The following is a 19,107-nucleotide window of genomic DNA, read 5'->3' as shown; positions in this document are numbered from 1 at the left end:
GAAGGAAACCCCACTGAACAAAATGTTGAACTTGACGTGACACAAACTATCTTGTTCCCACAAAAGCAAAATCAAGTATCAGTGTTTGAAGCAGCCTCTACATGAGCAGAAACTTCTGGTAGCCTTGCATCTCCCCTCAAAATATGTTCTGATACTTCACCCACCAGTGGGAAAGCTCATTTCTGTCTGTCACCCAACAATTTAAGCACACCTGAAATGCAGAGGGTAGTAGTTGAGCATGTAGTTAAAAGCAATGATCTGTCATCTTAGTATTATAGCAGCCTAAGGCTCAGGCCTTTCTCTGGCAGAACACCCTGTCCAAGTGCAGAGGTTGATCATGGCACTTGGTGTTCCAGTATTGATTTTACCTAACTGATCCTGCATTCTCAGCCATACATGTGGTTAGAAAGATGGTAGGAAGCCTTTTGCCTCCAGCAGTAAATGTCGTAAAGCATTTAGGGCCTCATTCTAGCCCTAGTGAATACCTAACCCTTCTTGGTTCAGCTTATGCTACTGTTGAAGATGATGACAAGTTTTTTGCCAAGTTTCTTGACACTAACCAAAATTGTGGTGAGAAGCCTTCAGTTTACCTACACAGACTGCAAACTGCTTTGAGTACAGTCGTTAAGAAAGGTGGCATAGCTAGCAGTGACTTGAATAGGCAGTTGTTAAAGCAGTTTTGCAGAGGTTGCTGGAACAACAGCCTAATTGCAACCCTACAACTTGAGCAAAAGAAGAGGGATCGTCCTTCTTTTTCTGAACTTTTACTCCTTTTGTGCACTGAGGAAGATAGACAAGCTGCAAGTCAAACAGAATGAGACAGCATATTGGTATTTCCAAGAACAAAGCATAGTCTAGCTTGCATATGGTAGACAATATTTTTGCTGATGTGAAAGATATGCAGATTTTTACTCCAGAGTCATCTGTTGCTGTTTCAATGAAAATGAAAAAACAGCTGGCAGATCTTCAGGCTCAGGTGGCCAATTTGAAGCATCTCCAAAAGCTGTTCCCAAAGCCAAATCAAACAAACCAACAGAAGCTGAGAAGAAACCTGTACAGCATTTTCTATAGAAGGCCAACAAAAAGCCTAGTCCGTGGTACTGCTTTAACTGTGGCGAGGATGGACACATTGCCTCGTCTTGTTGTAATAAATCTGACCTGGTACTTGTGGAGGCTAAGCGAAAAGAGCTTAGGGAGAAACAAAAACTCTGGGAGGAGCACAACAGTTCTGACACTGCCCCTCATTTATACTAGTGTCTGTTTCTGTTAAGGGACAGACAGGAACAGTGAGTGATCTGAAAAGTTCCAAACTCAACTCAAAATGTAAAGCTGATTGTAAAGTTCATGCTGCAGAAACACGTGGAAAAGAGCTGAAGAGGTTAGTTGGAGAAAAATGTACTGATTCATGGTTTCTGGTATTAAATGTACTGGGTTGCTTGACACAGGGTCCCAGGTTACAACCCTGTCTCTGTCATTTAAAAAAGACCATTTGGTAGAACAACCAATTCAGCCCATCTCCCAGTTGCTTGATGTCAAAGGTGCAAATGGCCAAGCGGTTCCATACCTAGGGTATGTTGAGGTCAGTATAACCTTACCTAAGGATTTTATTAGAACAGAGTTAGAAGTATCAACTTTAGCTCTTGTTGTTCCAGATGTATGTACGAACAGTGAAATACCACTTCTCATAGGAACTAACTTGAGCACTGTAGCTCTAACAGAGGGAAGATCAAGTCAGCTGGCCTTGGGTATAATTAAAGTCTCAAGGCGCTGGAGCTGAGAACTAAACAAAGTTCCACAGGGCACCTTGGCTTGATGATGCTTAGAGGTAAAACCAATGAGGTTCTACCTGCAGGTCAGCGAATTGCACTTGAGTGTTTTGCGAGAGCAAATGTTGTACACACAGAGTATGAAGTTTTGCTTGATCAGCCGACAACATCAGTCTTACCTTTTTTTTTTAAAGCTGTCTGATCACTCTTCCTAAGCAGCAGCCATACAATGTTCCTGTTTGGGTAAGAAACTAAACTGATCATGATATCACACTACCACAAAATTGTGTCATTGCAGAGCTGAACATACCTCAAAGTGTGTTCAAAAACTCTTCTTCTTATGACTTCCTTGGTACTAATGTGGCTGCTGTAGTGTGTTTCCATTCACCTAGCACAGCTACGTACATGTTCTAATCTTGAGATTGATTTTGGTGATTCACCCTAGTCGGAGGAGTGGAAGAATCAAATTGTGACAAAGATCAATGCTTACTCTGATGTCTTTGCCCTTCATGACCTTGATATTGGTCATGCAACTAAGGTGTAGCACATATTAAGCTAAAGGATGAAACCCCCTTTGAGCAGAAGTCAAGACCCATTCATTCTTGTGATTTTGAAGCAGTAAGAAAGCATCTGCAAACACTTCTCAATGTGGGTGTAATCTGTGAGTCTGAATCCCCTTTTTCTTCACCTATAGTGGTAGTCATAAAAAGAATGGTGATGTCAGATTATGTGTTGACTACCGTAAACTGAACTCCCAGACTATCAAGGATGCTTACGTGTTGCCTAATCTTGAAGAGGCTTTTTCCACTCTTACTGGTTCCAAATAGTTCTCGGTAATGGACCTGAAATCAGATTATTACCAAGTTGAAATGGAGGAATGTGATAAAGCCAAGACAGCTTTTGTGTGTCCCCTAGGTTGCCTCATGGGTTCACGAATGCACCAAATGTTTCTTGACGATTTGATTGTGTTCTCCAAGTCTTTGGAGGAATATGAAGCCCAGTTATTGCATGTTCTTGACCGTCTAAGGGAAAATGGCCTGAAATTGTCACCTGAAATTGTCACCAGATAAGTGTAGGTTTTTCCAATCACGGGTGCAGTATCTGAGGCATGTAGTCTCTCGACATGGTGTAGAGATGGACCCAGAAAATGTTACTTTTTTTAAAGACTTGGCCAAAACCTTATAACTTGAAAGAGCTTTGTTCGTTCTTGGGGTTTTCAGGTTATTACAGACGTTTCGTCAAGGATTATTCCAAGATAGAGAAGCCATTGAATAACCTCACAGCAGGATATCCACCTTACAGAAAAGGTTGCCAAGTAGTCAGTAGTAGTAAGTATTTTACCCCAAATGCCTCATTTTCAGGCCGCTGGACTCCTGCTTGTTAGGAGGCATTTGACACTATCATAGAAAAGCTGACCACGTCTCCTGTATTGGCATTTGCTGATCCTAGCTTACCCTATGAGCTCCATACAGATGCCAGCGCTACTGGTCTCGGTGCTGTACACTATCAGCAGCAAGATGGTCAGAACAGGGTGATAGCTTACGCAAGTAGGAGATTGTCTCAAAGTGAAGCACGGTATCCAGCTCACAAGCTGGAGTTTCTTGCTTTAAAGTGGGCTGTTGTTGACAAATCTCAGGACTATCTATATGGAAATACTTTCACAGTTGTCACAGATAACAACCCGTTGACATACATACTCACTTCAGCGAAACTCAATGCAGCAGGTTACCGTTGGTTGGCGGCATTGTTGACTTTTAGTTTTAACATCAGGTACAGGGCTGGAGCACGGACCCAGGATGCTGATGGGTTATCTAGGGTTCCTCACAGTGTATTGATAAATGACTAAGCTTTCCTGGAAGAGAGTGAGAGAATAGAGCAGTTCACTTCCCATCACAGTGCCAGATTGTGTAAACTTGCCTGTTGGTGCTGTTACTGCAGCTTGTAGCATATACCTTTTGCAAGGGGAGCAAGATAACTTACCTCCCATAACCTTGGTCGAGTCCCTTGCTCTTACCTGTAGATCTGTACAGTGATGAGTCACTAAATATTAGTGTGATGATGCCACTTTTAGTGAAGAGGAGTTGGTCAAACAGCAGCAAGCTGATCCTGTAATTTCTCATGTTCTTCAATACATGAAAGCTGGGAGTCAGGTACCAAGTGATGTGAGTGCTGATTCTCTAAACCTGAAGCTTATGCTCAAGGAATGAAAACGTCTTGTGATGAGAGGTGATCTCCTTTACAGGAAATGCCTGTGTGATGATCAAACCATTTATCAATTAGTACTCCCTGAGTCTCTGAGGCCTATGGTTCTTAATTATCTGCATGATGATATGGGACACATGGGTATTGAATGAACTGTTGACTTGGTATGCTCAAGGTTTTATTGGACAAAAATGGTTGTTAATGTGGAGAATAAAATAAAAACTTGTGGGCGATGTGTTAGGAGGAAAACACAACCCGAAAAATCAGCCGCGCTTGTGAATATCTGTACATCCAGGCCAATGGAATTGGTTTGTATGGATTTTATTTTATTAGAGCCTGATAGACACAGTACTAAAGATATATTGGTCATAACCGATCATTTTACGAGATATGCTGTGGCTATACCGACCAAAGATCAAAAGGGTACCACAGTGGCAAAGGGTCTTTGGGATAATTTTCTTGTCCATTATGGTTTCCCAGAGCGCCTGCACAGTGAGCAGGGGCAGGATTTTGAGTCCCACACCATAAAAGAGCTTTGTGCATTGGCTGATATCACAAAAGCCAGAACAAGTCTTTATTACCCAAGAGGCAATCCAGTGGAGCATTTTAACCATATGCTTCTTAACATGCTAGGTACTCTGGGCGAAAAAGACAAAACACATTGGCGAGACTTTGTTAACCCTTACCAGCCGGAGCGTTCAAATTTGGGAGCAATTATTCCCCTGGTTCCTGTCTCAGTATCTTCGCCGTCCAATCACCGATTTTATTTCTGAAAACTGCCAGATGCTCATGACAATATAAGCTAAAAGCACATATGATTGGATAAGGGGTTACTGGGCGAGAATATTAAATGTATCGTCATCAGCGTCATCCTCAATTTGCCTGAGCGGAGCCAGAGAGGATACGCCGCGAGATTACCTCCAGTGTTGGACTTACTGCTTCAAATTGAAAACTGAGGTGAACTTTCGAGGTAAGACAAGTTATTTAACATGTGTTGTCAATATTATCTATTGAAAGTCAAAACGTTTTAGTTACGAAGCATTTATTTGTAGGAGTAACGCTAGTTATTTCTGGAAAAAATGACATGACCGTCGGCGTTCATCGGACAGGCAGCTAGCCTCTATTTTTAAGCAAATTTCTGTGAAAATTGCTAAATAAACATTAGCTAGCAATACTATGTATATTTTTAGCTAAATATTAATAACTTTTTTGGCCAATTTTGTCGCTTGTGGAAGATAGTCAAACCTTTTAGTTACGAAGCATTTATTTGCGCTAGCTAATTTTTTTCTGGAAAAATTGACGTGACCGTCATCGGTGAGCCTATTCTTTTTATATAAATGGTTTTTTGGCAGTTTCTGTGAAACTTGCTAAATAAACATTAGTTAGCAATGCTATGTACATTTTTAACTAAATATCAATAACTTTTTTTGCCAATTTTGTTGCTTGTGAAAAATCCGCCTGAAGTAATGTGAGGCAGAGAGCAGATGTTGTTCAGACCTTTTTTTTAACTTTTTTTTTTTTTTACTTTTTTTTATGTTCAGACCTGCCTGCTTGTTGATTTTCCCATGTAATGGGAAAGTGTGAGAGGGCTGTCTGCAGTTGGACATTCTGATCAGCCTGCAAGCCTTTGATGACTATTCAGTGTATGGATTTGTGAAGAACACACTGCTGGCTACCAATTGTGTACTTTTTTCTGTTGTAGAGATGGATAGAGACTACGGCTCCCTGCTCAGCACCCTCAAGAGGAGGAGGCAGCTGACTGCTGATGAGCTTAGGTTCATAGCAGAGGAGGACATGGCTCATGAGGGCATGAGCACACAGGAGGAAGATCTGCTGGACCAGGAACTACTGCAGGAAGATCCAGACCATGAGGAGATGGAGGATGAGATGGAACCTGATCCCCAGCCAAGACCATCAACTGGGTATATATGAATGTGTATGTATTGTTTGTTTCTATTTCTCATATGACTGATACACACAGTAACACTAACACTGTTACTCTTATTATTTTGGGTATGGCTAGCCATTCTCGCACAGGTCCCAAGTCAGCAAGAAAGCGTAAATGCTTCCCTGACTCTGTTTCTTATCCCTCGTACTCTGACATCGATTCACAGGCACCAAAACCTCTTCCATTTAAGCCTAGCCATCCATTCGGTATTGACTTAGGTAGCGTGCGTCAGCCTGTGCGGTCAACCTCCAATATGATGTTGCGAGAAATTTACTTTTTCATGCTGTTTTTTACTCAGGCTGTAGTTGCTGAGATATGCAGCTTTTCAAACCATCAGGGGTGGGAGCTCGTCCTAAACTGTCCATCATATTCCAGCTACCAAGGAGCTTGGATGGAGGTGACCTCTGATGAATTTTACAAATTTCTTGTGTTGCTCATTTACATGGGGTTTTCAATTCTCCCTGATTCCCATTGTCATTGGGGAACCAAGTCACTTCAGGGCTCGTGGGCGAGGGGATTTATATCGCGTGACCGCTACAAGGCACTTTTAGCAGCTCTACATGTTGTAGACCCTACCACAGAGGATAATCAGGATCGCCTTAGGAAGTTGCGTTATCTTATGGACCACCTCAAACAAAAATGCCAGCAGCTCTTTCAGCCTAACCAAAATCTCGCAAAAGATGAACGTATGGTCAAGTCTAAATCTCGGTCAGGATTTAAACAATACATGAAGGGCAAGCCTACTCAGTGGGGTTTTAAATTATGGGTAATTGCAACATCAGACTCGGGGTATACTCTCGACTTTAATGGTTACACAGGTAGTCATGATGGGTGTGTCACTGACTTGGCCACCAAAGTAGTTGAATCATTACTGCAGCCAAGACCAGGGCCACAATGTTTGGTTTTACAACTTTTACACGTCCCCAGCACTTATGGTTAAGTTGTTAGAAATGGGAACTAATGCCTGTGGGACATGCAGGGTGAATCATAAACTGTTTCCTGCAGAATTTAAAGACATCAAAAGATGGGAACACAAGACAGCTCGTGGGGATATGAGGTGGTGTCGGATTGAGGGGAATATACTTGTAATTCAGTGGAAGGACACACGTGCAGTTACATGCCTCTCCAATTTCCACAATGCGAATGGCTCAACCGAAATTACTAGGTTTGTAAAAAATGATGGCGACTGAACAAAAGAAATAGCCCTCCAGCCCACTGTCATCAGCGATTATAACAAAAACATGGGCGGTGTTGATAGGTCAGACCAAATGATAAAATCTTACGACGTCCTACAAAAAGCTCAGTAGTGGTGGAAGACTCTTTTTTTCCACTTCATAGACATTGCCGTCATCAATATTTTCATATTGTTTAAGGAATGGCAATACATTCATGAGGCACCAGTGGATGAGCGTAGACCGGTGAACTTAACCCAGATAGATTTCAGAGAAAACCTGGCTCGTCAGCTGGGAGGTATCGATATTCATGCAAGTTTCCCTTTGCATACATTAAAGCCTGTAGTCCCTCCTTCGTCATTACTCCACACAGCCCATGTCCCTAAATTTGAAGAGTCCTCTAAGAGATGTTGGCTATGCTATCGGAAAAATAAAACTAAAACTAAAACTGTTTTGTGAAGAGGCCTAGGTTGGGCTGTGTTTACTGGTGTTGTCGTCCTTCCCCTCCTCTCTTTTCTCCCTTTCTTCTCTCCACAGGTATTGCAGTTGATAGTATTTATGAATTTATATATATTCTGTTCCTGCACTCTTTATTAAAAATGTATTTACTGTAGATAGTTCGAAAGTTTGATTTTTGTATGTTTTGCTGTGTAATTCATATGTAATTCTAATGTTCAAATTAAATCAAGTGTGTGTTTTATTGAACACATAAAATGTATATTTCAGTGTTTGTGTCCTTCAATTTCAGATGCAGTCTCAATTTATTATTACAGGTGCTCAAAAGGAGTATTTGAGGAGTGGTCATGTGAAATGTATTTTAACATTCTAAATGTTTGTTTTATTCCGTTTTTCCACTAATCACTAGAATGGTCATAACTTTTAAACAGTAGACTATATTTCTAATCTGTCTGCTTATTCTACATTGCCCATAAAATTATGTATATTTCATACACTCTAAGTTTCCCTCTAGCTTGTAATTAAAATGGTTGAAAATGGAGTTGTCTGATGAAGTATGGTGACCGGAGAAGATTTTTGTAAAAATTGCTGTGTGAAATCTTATTGATAAAGGATGAATAGCCTCAAATAATCATACATATATTTATATAATTTGAAAGCACTAGTTCTTCTCTTCAATATGGTATATACAGTTCAGGTGTTTGATGTTACAGTTTTTTACGTTCGCTATGAAATTTTTTCAATACTTTTAACAATTTTCCTAAACTCTTAACACAGTTAGCACAACATCCATCTGTGTAGGCTATACAATTAACATATTTCTTGTTGCTTTGACACAAAATGCATACAGTTAACACATTTAAAATGCTTGAACTTCTTTTACACACATGCTCAACTAAGACCAAATCAATGGATTTTTACTGCCAAATTTACAAATGCTTTCACACTGTATGTCAGAACAGATAACATCATGTTCTAAACATAAGTTATAGGCTAAAGTCAAAGTGAACAGCTGTTCATATTGTGAATTGAAACACAAATATATCCCCTGTTTTGTATTCCATTGCTACTGAGAAACAGCTGACTGAAGTTATGCAAATAAATCACAGCTGATTCCCATCTAGGAAACACACTCAGGTGTTGAGGTTCTTTCAATCGCATGACCATATGGTATACAGTAAAAGAGGACCTCTTTGGGCTGATCTTGTGTGGAAAAGGAACAACATAGAGCAACACAAAGAAAGTAAGAAAAATGCCTGCACGAGGGAGAGGAAGATGAGCACCAGGACAAGGGAGAGGAAGACAAGTACCAGGACAAGGGAGAGGAATGCCTGGACGAGGACAAGGTAGAGGGAGAGGAGTTAGAATGCGTGGTGGCGCTCAAAGAAGGGCCAGAGCTAGGGTAACTGATGAAATAAGAGCTACTATCATAGACCATGTCATAAACCACAGGCTATCGTACAGAGAGGCTGGTGAACGAGTACAGCCAAATCTCAGCCGGGACACAGTGGCATCCATTGTCCAGATTTTTCGAGAAACCAACAGGTAGGATATTGTATAAGGGCTTCTACTACTGCAAAGTGTAAATAATTTTACCATGTATTACAGTGACTGTATGCGTTTGGTCTCTAATATGTAACTGTATTTTGTCTCTCTAAAGATTCAAAGTCTACCTCCCTCAGGGGGCAGAGGAAAGCTCCTAAATGGAGAACAGGAACTTGTTATTGTCAACATGGTGATTGCTGACAATGAAATAAAACTGAAGGACATTCAGTCCAGAGTTGTAGAGGACAACCTCATCTTTGGGAACATTGCAGCAATCAGCATAACATCCATTTCTCAGACTCTAGCTAAACACAGAGTCCGAATGAAACAACTATACAAAGTTCCTTTTGAAAGAAACGGTGAGTGCATCAAAGAACTCCGTCGCCAATACGTCCAGGTAAGGTTATGCAATACAGTCATTACTGTACTATACATAGTGTGTTTTGCAGTAAACTACTCTATAAACCTGGAGTACAGTAGGACATACAGTAGGTATACAGCAAAGCATTTATACATACTGTGTCTGATTACTTTCAGAGAGTCATGGATTTGGAGGCCAATCAAGTCCCACATGAAATGATCTAGGTTGACGAGGCTGGCTTCAATTTGGCGAAAAGGCGTCGGCGCAGAAGAAACATAATTGGCAAAAGGACCACAGTTACCGTGCCGGGCCAGAGAGGAGCCAACATCACCATGTGCGCCGCAATCTCCAACAACGGTGCACTCCTGCATAAATGTGAGATTGGCCCCTACAACACCGACCGCCTTCTCCTGTTTTTAGAAGACCTGCATGAAAGACTGGTGCCAGAGATAGAAAGGGGACAGGTGGGAGACCACTTGCCAATATATGTGATCACATGGGACAGTGTGGCATTCCACCATTCCCGTGCAGTCACAGCTTGGTTTGACGCCCATCTGAGGATGATGTCCCTTTTCCTTGCCCCTTACTCCCCTTTCCTCAACCCCACTGAGGATTTTTTCTCAGCCTGGAGATGGAAGGTTTTTGACCATCTTCCACAGGAACAAATGTCCCTCCTGGATGCAATGGATGCTGCATGCCAAGACATCACAGCTGAACACTGCCAGGGGTGGATAAGGCATGCCAAAAGATTTTTCCCAAGATGCCTTGCCAGAGAAGATATCAGGTGTGATGTGGATGAGAACATGTGGCCAAATACAGAAGACCGGGCAGATTAGATTCCTTTTTTTCTTTTTTTTTATTCTTCTGTGGCTTTTTCTGTTTGTATATTTTGTATTTTCACATAATAAATGGCAGCTTTATTGCAAATTTTTGTTATCTTGCAGTAATGTCCTGTTGCAAATAAAGCCTTTACTGCAGCAATTGTCTTCTTTTTTTCATAAACGATACATTCTATAAAGCTACTCTGAGATGGGTCATTCATTTTTGTATTGAATTTCTGCAGCAAAAGAAACAAAATGCATGCATTTACTATATACAACAAAACAAAAATGTAGAGAGGCTTCAAAAGAAACTGCAGGTGCAAAACACAATCTATGATCAATACAATATACTGTCTATTGTATAAGGGCAGACCTGACACATAAAATAATACAGTTTCTGTAATTCCATCTGATGTTAGTGTTTTTATGACATTGTGCTATGATTGACTAAATGTTCCTGTTGGAAGAGAACATGTGTTAGTGTTTTGGAATAATTATTTGATTTTGAGACATGTTTGCAGTGTTTTGGTAGACATAGTGTATTGTGTTAGTGTATTATTGTATTTTGAAAATTAGTGTTGGAGTTTAGTTTACAATGTGTGAGTTTGAGCATGAAATTAACCGTTTTGCCAATTGTGTGTTGTAGGTGTGTTGGTGCATTAAGAGTTTAGGAAAATTGTTAAAAGTATTGAAAAAATTGTCATAGCGTTCGTAAAAAACTGTATATGAATATGAATATAATATTAATTTAGATATAAATATCATATTCTGGCACAGAATGGAATTTTCAGAATTTTGGGCTCAGGCTTTAAAGGGTTAAGCCTATCACTCATGCATTTAACTGCACAAGGAATGGGTCAACAGGGTTTAGTCCCTATGAACTGATGTTCAGTAGGCAACCTAGGTTACCATTAGATATTGCTTTAAATTTGCCTGTTCGGGAGAATGAATCTCATTCTCACTCGCAGTATGTGAGAAATCTGAAATCTAGGCTGAAAGAGAGTTACAAAACTGCCATTGAGAATGCCCAGAAGGTAGCTAAAAGGAACAAAGTGCGCTATGATAAACATGACAGAGAGTCCACTCTTGAAATGGGATCGTGTTTTAAATCTTCGGTTGCACAGTAAGAATAAGTTGGCAAATATATGGAAGTTTACTGTGTATACAGTAGTGAAGAGAATGGGAAATCTACCCATTTATGTAGTCCATCCTGTTGGTGAGCAGGGTTCAACTGGAACCCTTCACAGGGATTTGTTGCTTCCCTGTGGTTATCTCTCTGAAGAGGAAGTAGATGTTCCTAAGTCAAAGTCTGTGCATAGGCCTAGGACCAGACAAACCCCTTTTCCAGTAGAAGAGGAAGAAAATATTTCCTCAGATGATGAGTATACTCTTCTTCCTGTAAGTCCTTCAGTTTCCAATGAGAAAAGGTTTACAAAGACCTATGACATCCCAAAAAACAAAGGCACACTTTTTACTCTTCCTGTTGTGAATCAGTCCAATCCTCAGGAAGAGCTTTCTGCTCTTGATTCCTTAAGGTTGTTGAGTGTAGGAGATGACAATTTTTAATGAAAGTGTTGAAATTAGGAATAGGAAGTCTGTTGACCCGGTTGAACAGTCTTCTAGTGAAGAGAATGACTTGTCATTTTGTGCAGAGAAAGCAAATCATTCTTTAGACAATTATGATGTGCCAATGCTGGATTTAGGAGATCCAGGTAATGAATGTAAATGAGTCACAAGTAAATTAAAGTGTAAAAGACCATGTCCATGATGATGTTGTCAGAAGGTCTACAAGGTCACGAAGACCACCTGCTCATTTTCATTATCCTGAGTTGGGAAAACATTTGTCCATACTGTGCTGGAGAGTTTCAACAACACTCTTGGTTTGTTGGGCGGTTATGATAAACCCAAGATTTGGCATATTTAGTTAATGTATTTGGTTCGTTAGTCAAAGCATGAAGGAATTCAAGCTGATTTAAAGAGGGAGGGTGTAACCCATATAAAAAAAAAAATTAAAATATTTAATCAGTTTGTGTTATTTCATATTTGACCAATTGGGGGCGCTTCTGTGTGGTGCATTTGCGTGGAAGCTTTTTTTTTTACTGTTGATCCTGAGAGAGAGAACACTGTGGTGGAGAATGAGTTAAAAAAAAAATCTAAGTAAAAGTGCCATCCATGTAACTTATGCTAAGATCTACCTTGGTTAATGTATTGTTTGGATGTTTCATGTACCATTTCCAGCGGAGAAGCATATTTAAAGGAGTTTTGTTGTGAGCTCCGATTGGTTTTTTATATGAGTGTGAAACCATTTTGGGGAATGAGATGACGAGCCTGTCCACCACAAACTCCACACCCAAGATGGCGTCTTGAAGAAGTGAGGCCGACTGCTTCAAGAGTCACAACATCATTTGAACAACGTAATTTGTGTTTCAAGCAAGGTAATACAGATAAGCCTGTTTGGAACTCACTTTTATTTTCCTTTATTTTCGTAACAGGATAAAAAAGGAAACGTTACTAAAGAACATTTCAAAGACTTTCCTATTGAAAGGACATTGTTATATTTTTCGATTTCAGTCAAGGAAAATTGGAGGGGAAAACATTAATTTTTGTTTATTTATTTAATTTTAAGTCAATGCCCAAACAAAGAATTGTTTATGATAATTATTGTGACATATTTCTAGTTCATGCAGAGGCAAATGTTCTGTTGTGAAATAAATGTCAAAGGTTCCGTACTATACTACTTCTCTTGTATGGTCTGCTCTCCTGCCCCACGAACTTAGAGAAATTGATGTATAGCAGCTTATTCTACATCAGAGGATAGGCACTACATTGTGTATTATTTGAGCTGTTAAGTTGTTTAACTCATTGTTTTTTTGCAGCTGACTAAATCTAAATTTTGACAGACTGAGTAAATCTGTATGAGTTTTTGCTATACTGCACAAATACTGTCCAGAATAAATGTTTTTTTTTTTTCACATGAGATGCCCTTATCTGTCTATCAACAAAGTAAATATCAAAAACCTGCATACAATGTTCCTAGTTTCCATAATAAATATGTGAAGACCTACAACAGTATAACACTTTCAAATTGTTGTATAGTGCACCACAATCACTGAAATAAATGGAAATAAATAAATAATCAATAATTAAAGGAATAAATAAATAGTCTTATCCACTTTATCATTAAACAGAACCTCATAAACATGATAGTGCCTTCAGAGTGGCATAACCCTTTTATCTTAATTGCAACCTATAAAAATTGCATAGCTTGTATTCATAAACTATGTCTTGTGGGAAATGCTGTTTTGAGAGCAAGGCCATAACCATGTCTTTCAAACCATTGGGGTTGTTGAGGTCTAAAAGTAATGGTCCTTTTTGGTCCTTAAAATAGTAAAGGTGCTGAACGCAATAATTTCTGGAACTTCTAAACATCATAAAGGCCCAAAATGTAATAATTTTTGGTTAAAAATATACAGTTTACTGTTTGAAGTTCACACAGTACACTTAATTAAAATATAATTATATAACAGACAATGACTTCATGACTTCATGAAAAAGAGCAAAACAAAAACCATACAAGAACTGAGTGTACAAGTTGAAGCTCTGACCAATGTCATTAACTCCCTGAAACAAGCAAAAACAATCTGAACATGCATGTCACTCTTTCAAGTCCTGTCACACGATGCCACAATGCTATGGGATCATCTTGACAGAGGAACAACAATGCACAGTGAGAAAAATACTCTATGAAGAATTACTGGCATTTGCACATAATGATGAAGATATGGGCTACATTCCAAACTTACAAATGACCATCAATTTCACAGATGATATTCCTGTTCAGAGATCATACACCTTAGATCCGAAGCACCTGTATGAAGAAGTAAAAGAATACATACAGGATCTTCTTGCAAAAGGGTGGACTGTCAAGTCCAAATCACCTTATTCAGCAGTGATCTGTGTCCATAAAAAGGATGGGATGCTACAACTTTGCATCAACTACAGGTTGTTGAACAAGAAAACAGTTCCTGACAGACACCCCCTTCCTAGAATTCAAGACTGCACAGATTCCCTGGGTAGATACATTTGGTTCTCGATCTTGGACCATGGCAAAGCCTACCACCAAGGTTTCATAGCTGAGGGATCATGACACATAACAGCCTTCATTACTCCATGGGGTCTCCTATGAATGGGGACGGATTCCCTTTGGTTTGACCAATGTGTCTGCTGCATTTCAAAGAAATATGGAGGAAATGTTGGATACACTGAGAGATGAAGGCTGCATCCCATAGCTGGATGACGTCCTGTGCTCTGCTAAAACATTTGAAGGACATGTTGAAGGACTGCGGGAAGTATTACAAGTCCTCCAGTGACATGGCGTAAAACTGAGGCCGACCAAGTATGAGATGTTTTAGAAGGTAGTGCGGTATGTTGGACGACTAGTCTCTGCCGACCGAGTTTGTATTGATCCAAAAGACCTAGATTGCATGCATTAAGAACCAAGACACCTACCACTGTTGGGGAGATTCACAAGATGCTGGGTTTTCTGAGCTACTATCGTTTGTATGTCCAGGACTTTTCTCAAATTGCCAAGCCAATCTATGACCTATCGCAAGTGAAGAAGAGCACAACAGAAACAGTCCACGGAAGAACAAAGAAGGGAGGAGGGAAAAGTGTCCAGTTACCATCTCGGACCCCAGTAGAGTGGACTGAGGAACACCAAAGAACCATGTGTTGACTGATTGATGCAATAACCTTGTCAGTTCTTACTTTAACCTGCCTATTACACTCCATACAGATGGCAGAAGGGAAGACTAAGAGTTATTGGATGTGGGTCGAGAACTCTGACCTCTGCCAAACAAAATTACAGACTAATATGAAACTGGAGTCCCTCGCACTGAAGTGGGCTGTCTGTGAGAAGTTTAGAGACTACTTGTTCTTTGTACCCCACTTCACAGCCTACACAGATAACAACCCTCTGATGTACACCACAAGCACAGTTCCCTATCTGTCACTCACTCGACGTTGGTGTGCACGAGACTTGGGAGCACGAGACACCTCTGGTCTTTGATAAAAGGCCAATGAAAATTGGCGAGTGGTATTTGCATGCCACTCCCCCGAACATACGGGTATAAAAGGAGCTGGTATGCAACCACTCATTCAGATTTTCTCTTTGGAGCTGAACGGTCATGCTCGCTGAGCTGAATACTACTGTTCATTCACCTGCTGGATCTGACGGCGCATTTCAGCGGCTTCTCCCTCCTCTGCACTGGTGCACTGCAGAGAATGCCCCTGGGCGCTTCGGCAGAAAAACTAGAGAGTATATTTTCTGAAAGAGCATTTTTCCCCTCTAAAAGAGTATATATTTCTCTAAAAGAGCGCACACATGGAACGTCTTTTTAAAGATGCTTTTCCGATTGTGTGTTATTCCTGGTTGTGCTCGTTATCTCTCGCCTTCTAACGGTCACGATCACTGTCTTTTGTGTCTGGGCACTGCTCACGTGGAGACAGCGTTCGTGGATGGTCACGTTCTCATTGCGAGAATATGTCCATGGCAACGTTGCGGTCGTGGCTCGCCTTCGTAAGAAAGCGAGCCACCCCAGAGGCTCCCGCCTCGGTCCTTTTACCCACGGGTTTGAGGCCAGTGCGGCTAGCACTGGGGGCGATTTGGGGACCCCAATGGGACCGCCTCCGCCGGATATCCCCCCGCGGACCTCCCATTCCCCAGCACGCTCGTCTGCCCCGATCGGGCTTCCGTGTGAGTCCGCCGGCTTGTCTCACGGCGAGTTCGACCTCTTATTCGGAGCCCGCGAAAGTGATGAGCTCTCGAGCGCAGCATCGGAGAGCGGGCTCGTCCAGTCGGAAGCCTCAGCTGGGCTCCTCCCTTCGGGGTCGATCGCCCAGTCACAGGCTGACGCGGAGATGACGACATGCTTTCCCGGACAGCCGCGAGCGTCGGTTAGAGTGGATTTCACCGCTCTTCCCTGAACCCTCGCGGCTCTGTAATTGGTTCCTGGGCTCACGGCGCCGCTCAAAGCCACGCCCCGCCCCGTTCCTTTCTTCCCAGAAGTGCATGAAGAGCTGACAAGGTCGCGGGAGGCACTTTTTACTGCCCGGTCCTGATCTTTTCAGCTTCCCCGCTCTCACTACCCTCGATGGTGGGGCGGCCAAGGGTTATTCGGCAAACCCCCGGTGGATAAAGGCGCTCGCGGTGCACCTATGCCCGCAGAGCGCCGCCACCTGGTGCAGGTGCCTAAAGCCCCCGTCCAAGGCCTGTAGGTTTACGTCATCTCTAACGGTCAAAGCCTACGTTGCTGCTGGACAAGCCGCCTCCGCCCTGCACGCCATGGCTCTCCTGCAAGTCTGCCAAGGTGCTAAAGGAACTGCACGAGGGTAGTTCCGCCCCGGGATTGATGCAGGAACTGCGCTCGGCAACCGACCTCGCTCTCCGAGCGACGGAGGTCACGGCGCGGTCTCTCGGGCGGACGATGGCCACACTAGTGGTCCAGGAGCGCCACCTTTGGCTCAATCTGGTCGAGATGGGTGAGGCCGACAGGACACGATTCCTTGCTGCCCCCATTTCCCAGGCGGGCCTATTCGGCGACACCGTTGAGGACTTTGCCCAGCAGTTCTCGATGGTAGAGCAGTAGATGGATGCTAGCCGGCTTATCCTGCCCCGGCGCGGCTCAAGATCCCGCACCCCATCTACTCATCGCCGAGGGCATCCCCCTGCGGTGACTGCACCGGCTCCACCGCAGCCCGCCCCTTCGGCCCGGCCCCGACGTGGAGCCCACCGCAGGAAGCCGACGCCACCCGTCTCACAGCCGGCACCGAAGAACCCACGGAGGTCTTCGAAGTGCCCCTGAGACGGGCGACCCAGGGACAAAGAAACCTGCTGCTCTGGAGCTGGTAAGCAGATCTTCGTCTTTTTGTTACCTTTTGCATTTAATTGCGCTGCATGCCCAAGTGGCTGCAGTACTCAAGAGCTCAGCAAGAGTGGTTTCCTTGTTCCCTGGGTCACATATCCGGTGTGTACGGCTGGCATCATGACCACCGTCCACCACTCCATTTGGCAAGTTGGCGCTCCAGCGGTGGTCTCCCGCCCTGAGCGCCCAGCTGTGGCACAGATCCGCCCCCGATGTGACAGTCTCCATGGGTCACGAGGACAGGCCTCTTCCTCCCCCGTCCCAGGCTGTTCCGGGGGTGGTCACAAGGAGCCAGGTAAGTGCTTTGATGTCTTCTGACTCAGCATGGCCACGATGTGGTGTGGCACCTCGAGCTCCGCCCCGCCGCGAGGCCCCACGTGCCGGTACATCCGATGACGTTGTCCCTTTGGTCCCCCTTGCGCGGAACTTGGACGCATGGCTTGCGCTTTCCAGTCCGTCACGAGGGCTGGTCCGGACCGTCCGACTCGGCTGCGCGATTCACTTCGCCGGGCATCTGCCCAGGTCCAGCGGTGTCCACTTCACCTTGGTGAAAGATGGAAACGCTGCTACCTTGCGCGGAGATCGCTACCCTCCTACGGAAGGACGCGATAGATCCTGTCCCTCCAGCCAAGATGAAGAAAGGGTTTTTCAGCCCCTACTTCATTGTACCGAAAAAAGGCGGTGGGTTGCGGCCAATCTTGGACCTGCGAGTACTGAACCGGGCTTTACACAGACTCCCGTTCAAGATGCTGACGCAAAGACGCATTCTAGCGAGCATCCGGCATCAAGATTGGTTCGTGGCGGTAGACCCGAAGGATGCGTACTTTCACGTCTCGATCCTTCCTCGACACAGACCCTTCCTGCGGTTCGCGTTCGAGGGTCAGGCGTATCAGTACAAAGTCCTCCCTTTCGGCCTGTCCCTGTCTCCTCGCGTCTTTACGAAGATCGCAGAGGCTGCCCTTGCCCCGTTAAGGGAGGTGGGCATTCGCATTCTCAACTATCTCGACGAATGGCTAATCTTAGCTCACTCTCGAGACGTGTTATGCGCACACAGGGACCTGGTGCTCTCACACCTCAGCCGACTAGGGCTTCAGGTCAACTGGGAAAAGAGCAAGCTCCTCCCGGTTCAGAGCATCTCTTTTCTCGGTTTGGAGTTGGACTCAGTCTCCTTGACGGCGCACCTTACGAACGAGCGCGCCCAGTCGGTGCTGGTCTGTTTGAAGGCGTTCAAACAGAAAACAGCAGTTCCACTGAAACTTTTTCAGAGGCTCCTGGGGCATATGGCATCCTCAGCGGTGGCCACCCCGCTCGGGTTGATGCATATGAGGCCGCTTCAGCACTGGCTCCAGACTCGAGTCCCTAGATGGGCATGGTGCCACGGGACACACCGCGTGGCCATTACGTCGGTCTGTCACCGTCTTTTCAGTCCTTGGACTGACCTCTCGTTTCTACGAGCAGGTGTTCCCCTAAAACTGGTCTCCAGGCACGTCGTGGTCACGACAGTCACCTCCAAAATGGGCTGGGGCGCTGTTGGCAACGGGCATGCAGCCGCCGGCCTCTAGACGGGTCCGCGGCTGCGTTGGCACATCAACTGCCTCGAGTTACTGACAATTCTGCTCGCCCTGCGGAGGTTCCGGCCGTTGATCCAGGGCAAGCACGTGCTAGTTCGGACAGACAGCACGGCAGCGGTAGCATATGTCAACCGCCAAGGCGGTCTGCGCTCCCGTTGTATGTCACAACTTGCCCGCCGTCTCCTCCAACGGAGTTAGCAGCACCAAGTCGCTGCAAGCCACTCATATCCCGGGCAACCTCAACACTTCGGCAGACGCGCCGTAACAGCAGGTTACCCTCAAGGGAGAGTGGAGACTCCACCTTCAGGTGGTCCAGCTGATTTGGAGTCGATTCGGTCAGGC

At 43.8% G+C, this 19,107-nt stretch overlaps 1 protein-coding gene and 1 long non-coding RNA gene across 3 annotated transcripts in view; both read left to right on the top strand.

Moving 5' to 3' along the window:
- Positions 1-4,169: 4,169 nt before the first annotated feature.
- Positions 4,170-19,107, top strand: part of LOC127414174 (calcitonin gene-related peptide 2-like) — a 29,828-nt gene continuing 14,890 nt past the window's right edge. The window contains exons 1-3 of one of the 2 annotated variants that reach the window (XM_051652015.1): positions 4,170-4,938; positions 5,671-5,890; positions 5,992-8,104. In XM_051652015.1, coding sequence (XP_051507975.1) covers positions 5,673-5,890; positions 5,992-6,856 — 1,083 coding nt within the window. In that variant the 5' untranslated portion in view covers positions 4,170-4,938; positions 5,671-5,672 and the 3' untranslated portion in view covers positions 6,857-8,104. Of the gene's footprint in view, positions 5,891-5,991; positions 8,105-19,107 lie in introns of those variants that run through there. The other variant, XM_051652099.1, reaches the window with a different exon arrangement.
- Positions 8,232-13,289, top strand: LOC127415741 (uncharacterized). Its single transcript, XR_007892991.1, has 3 exons — positions 8,232-9,089; positions 9,205-9,486; positions 9,627-13,289. It is a non-coding gene; the product is annotated as an uncharacterized LOC127415741 (long non-coding RNA).

The sequence above is a fragment of the Myxocyprinus asiaticus genome, chromosome 1 (genome assembly GCF_019703515.2).
Source record: "Myxocyprinus asiaticus isolate MX2 ecotype Aquarium Trade chromosome 1, UBuf_Myxa_2, whole genome shotgun sequence".
Classification (NCBI taxonomy): domain Eukaryota; kingdom Metazoa; phylum Chordata; class Actinopteri; order Cypriniformes; family Catostomidae; genus Myxocyprinus; species Myxocyprinus asiaticus.
The sequence above is the reverse complement of the archived record's forward strand: the minus strand, read 5'-3'. Positions and strand labels throughout refer to the sequence as shown.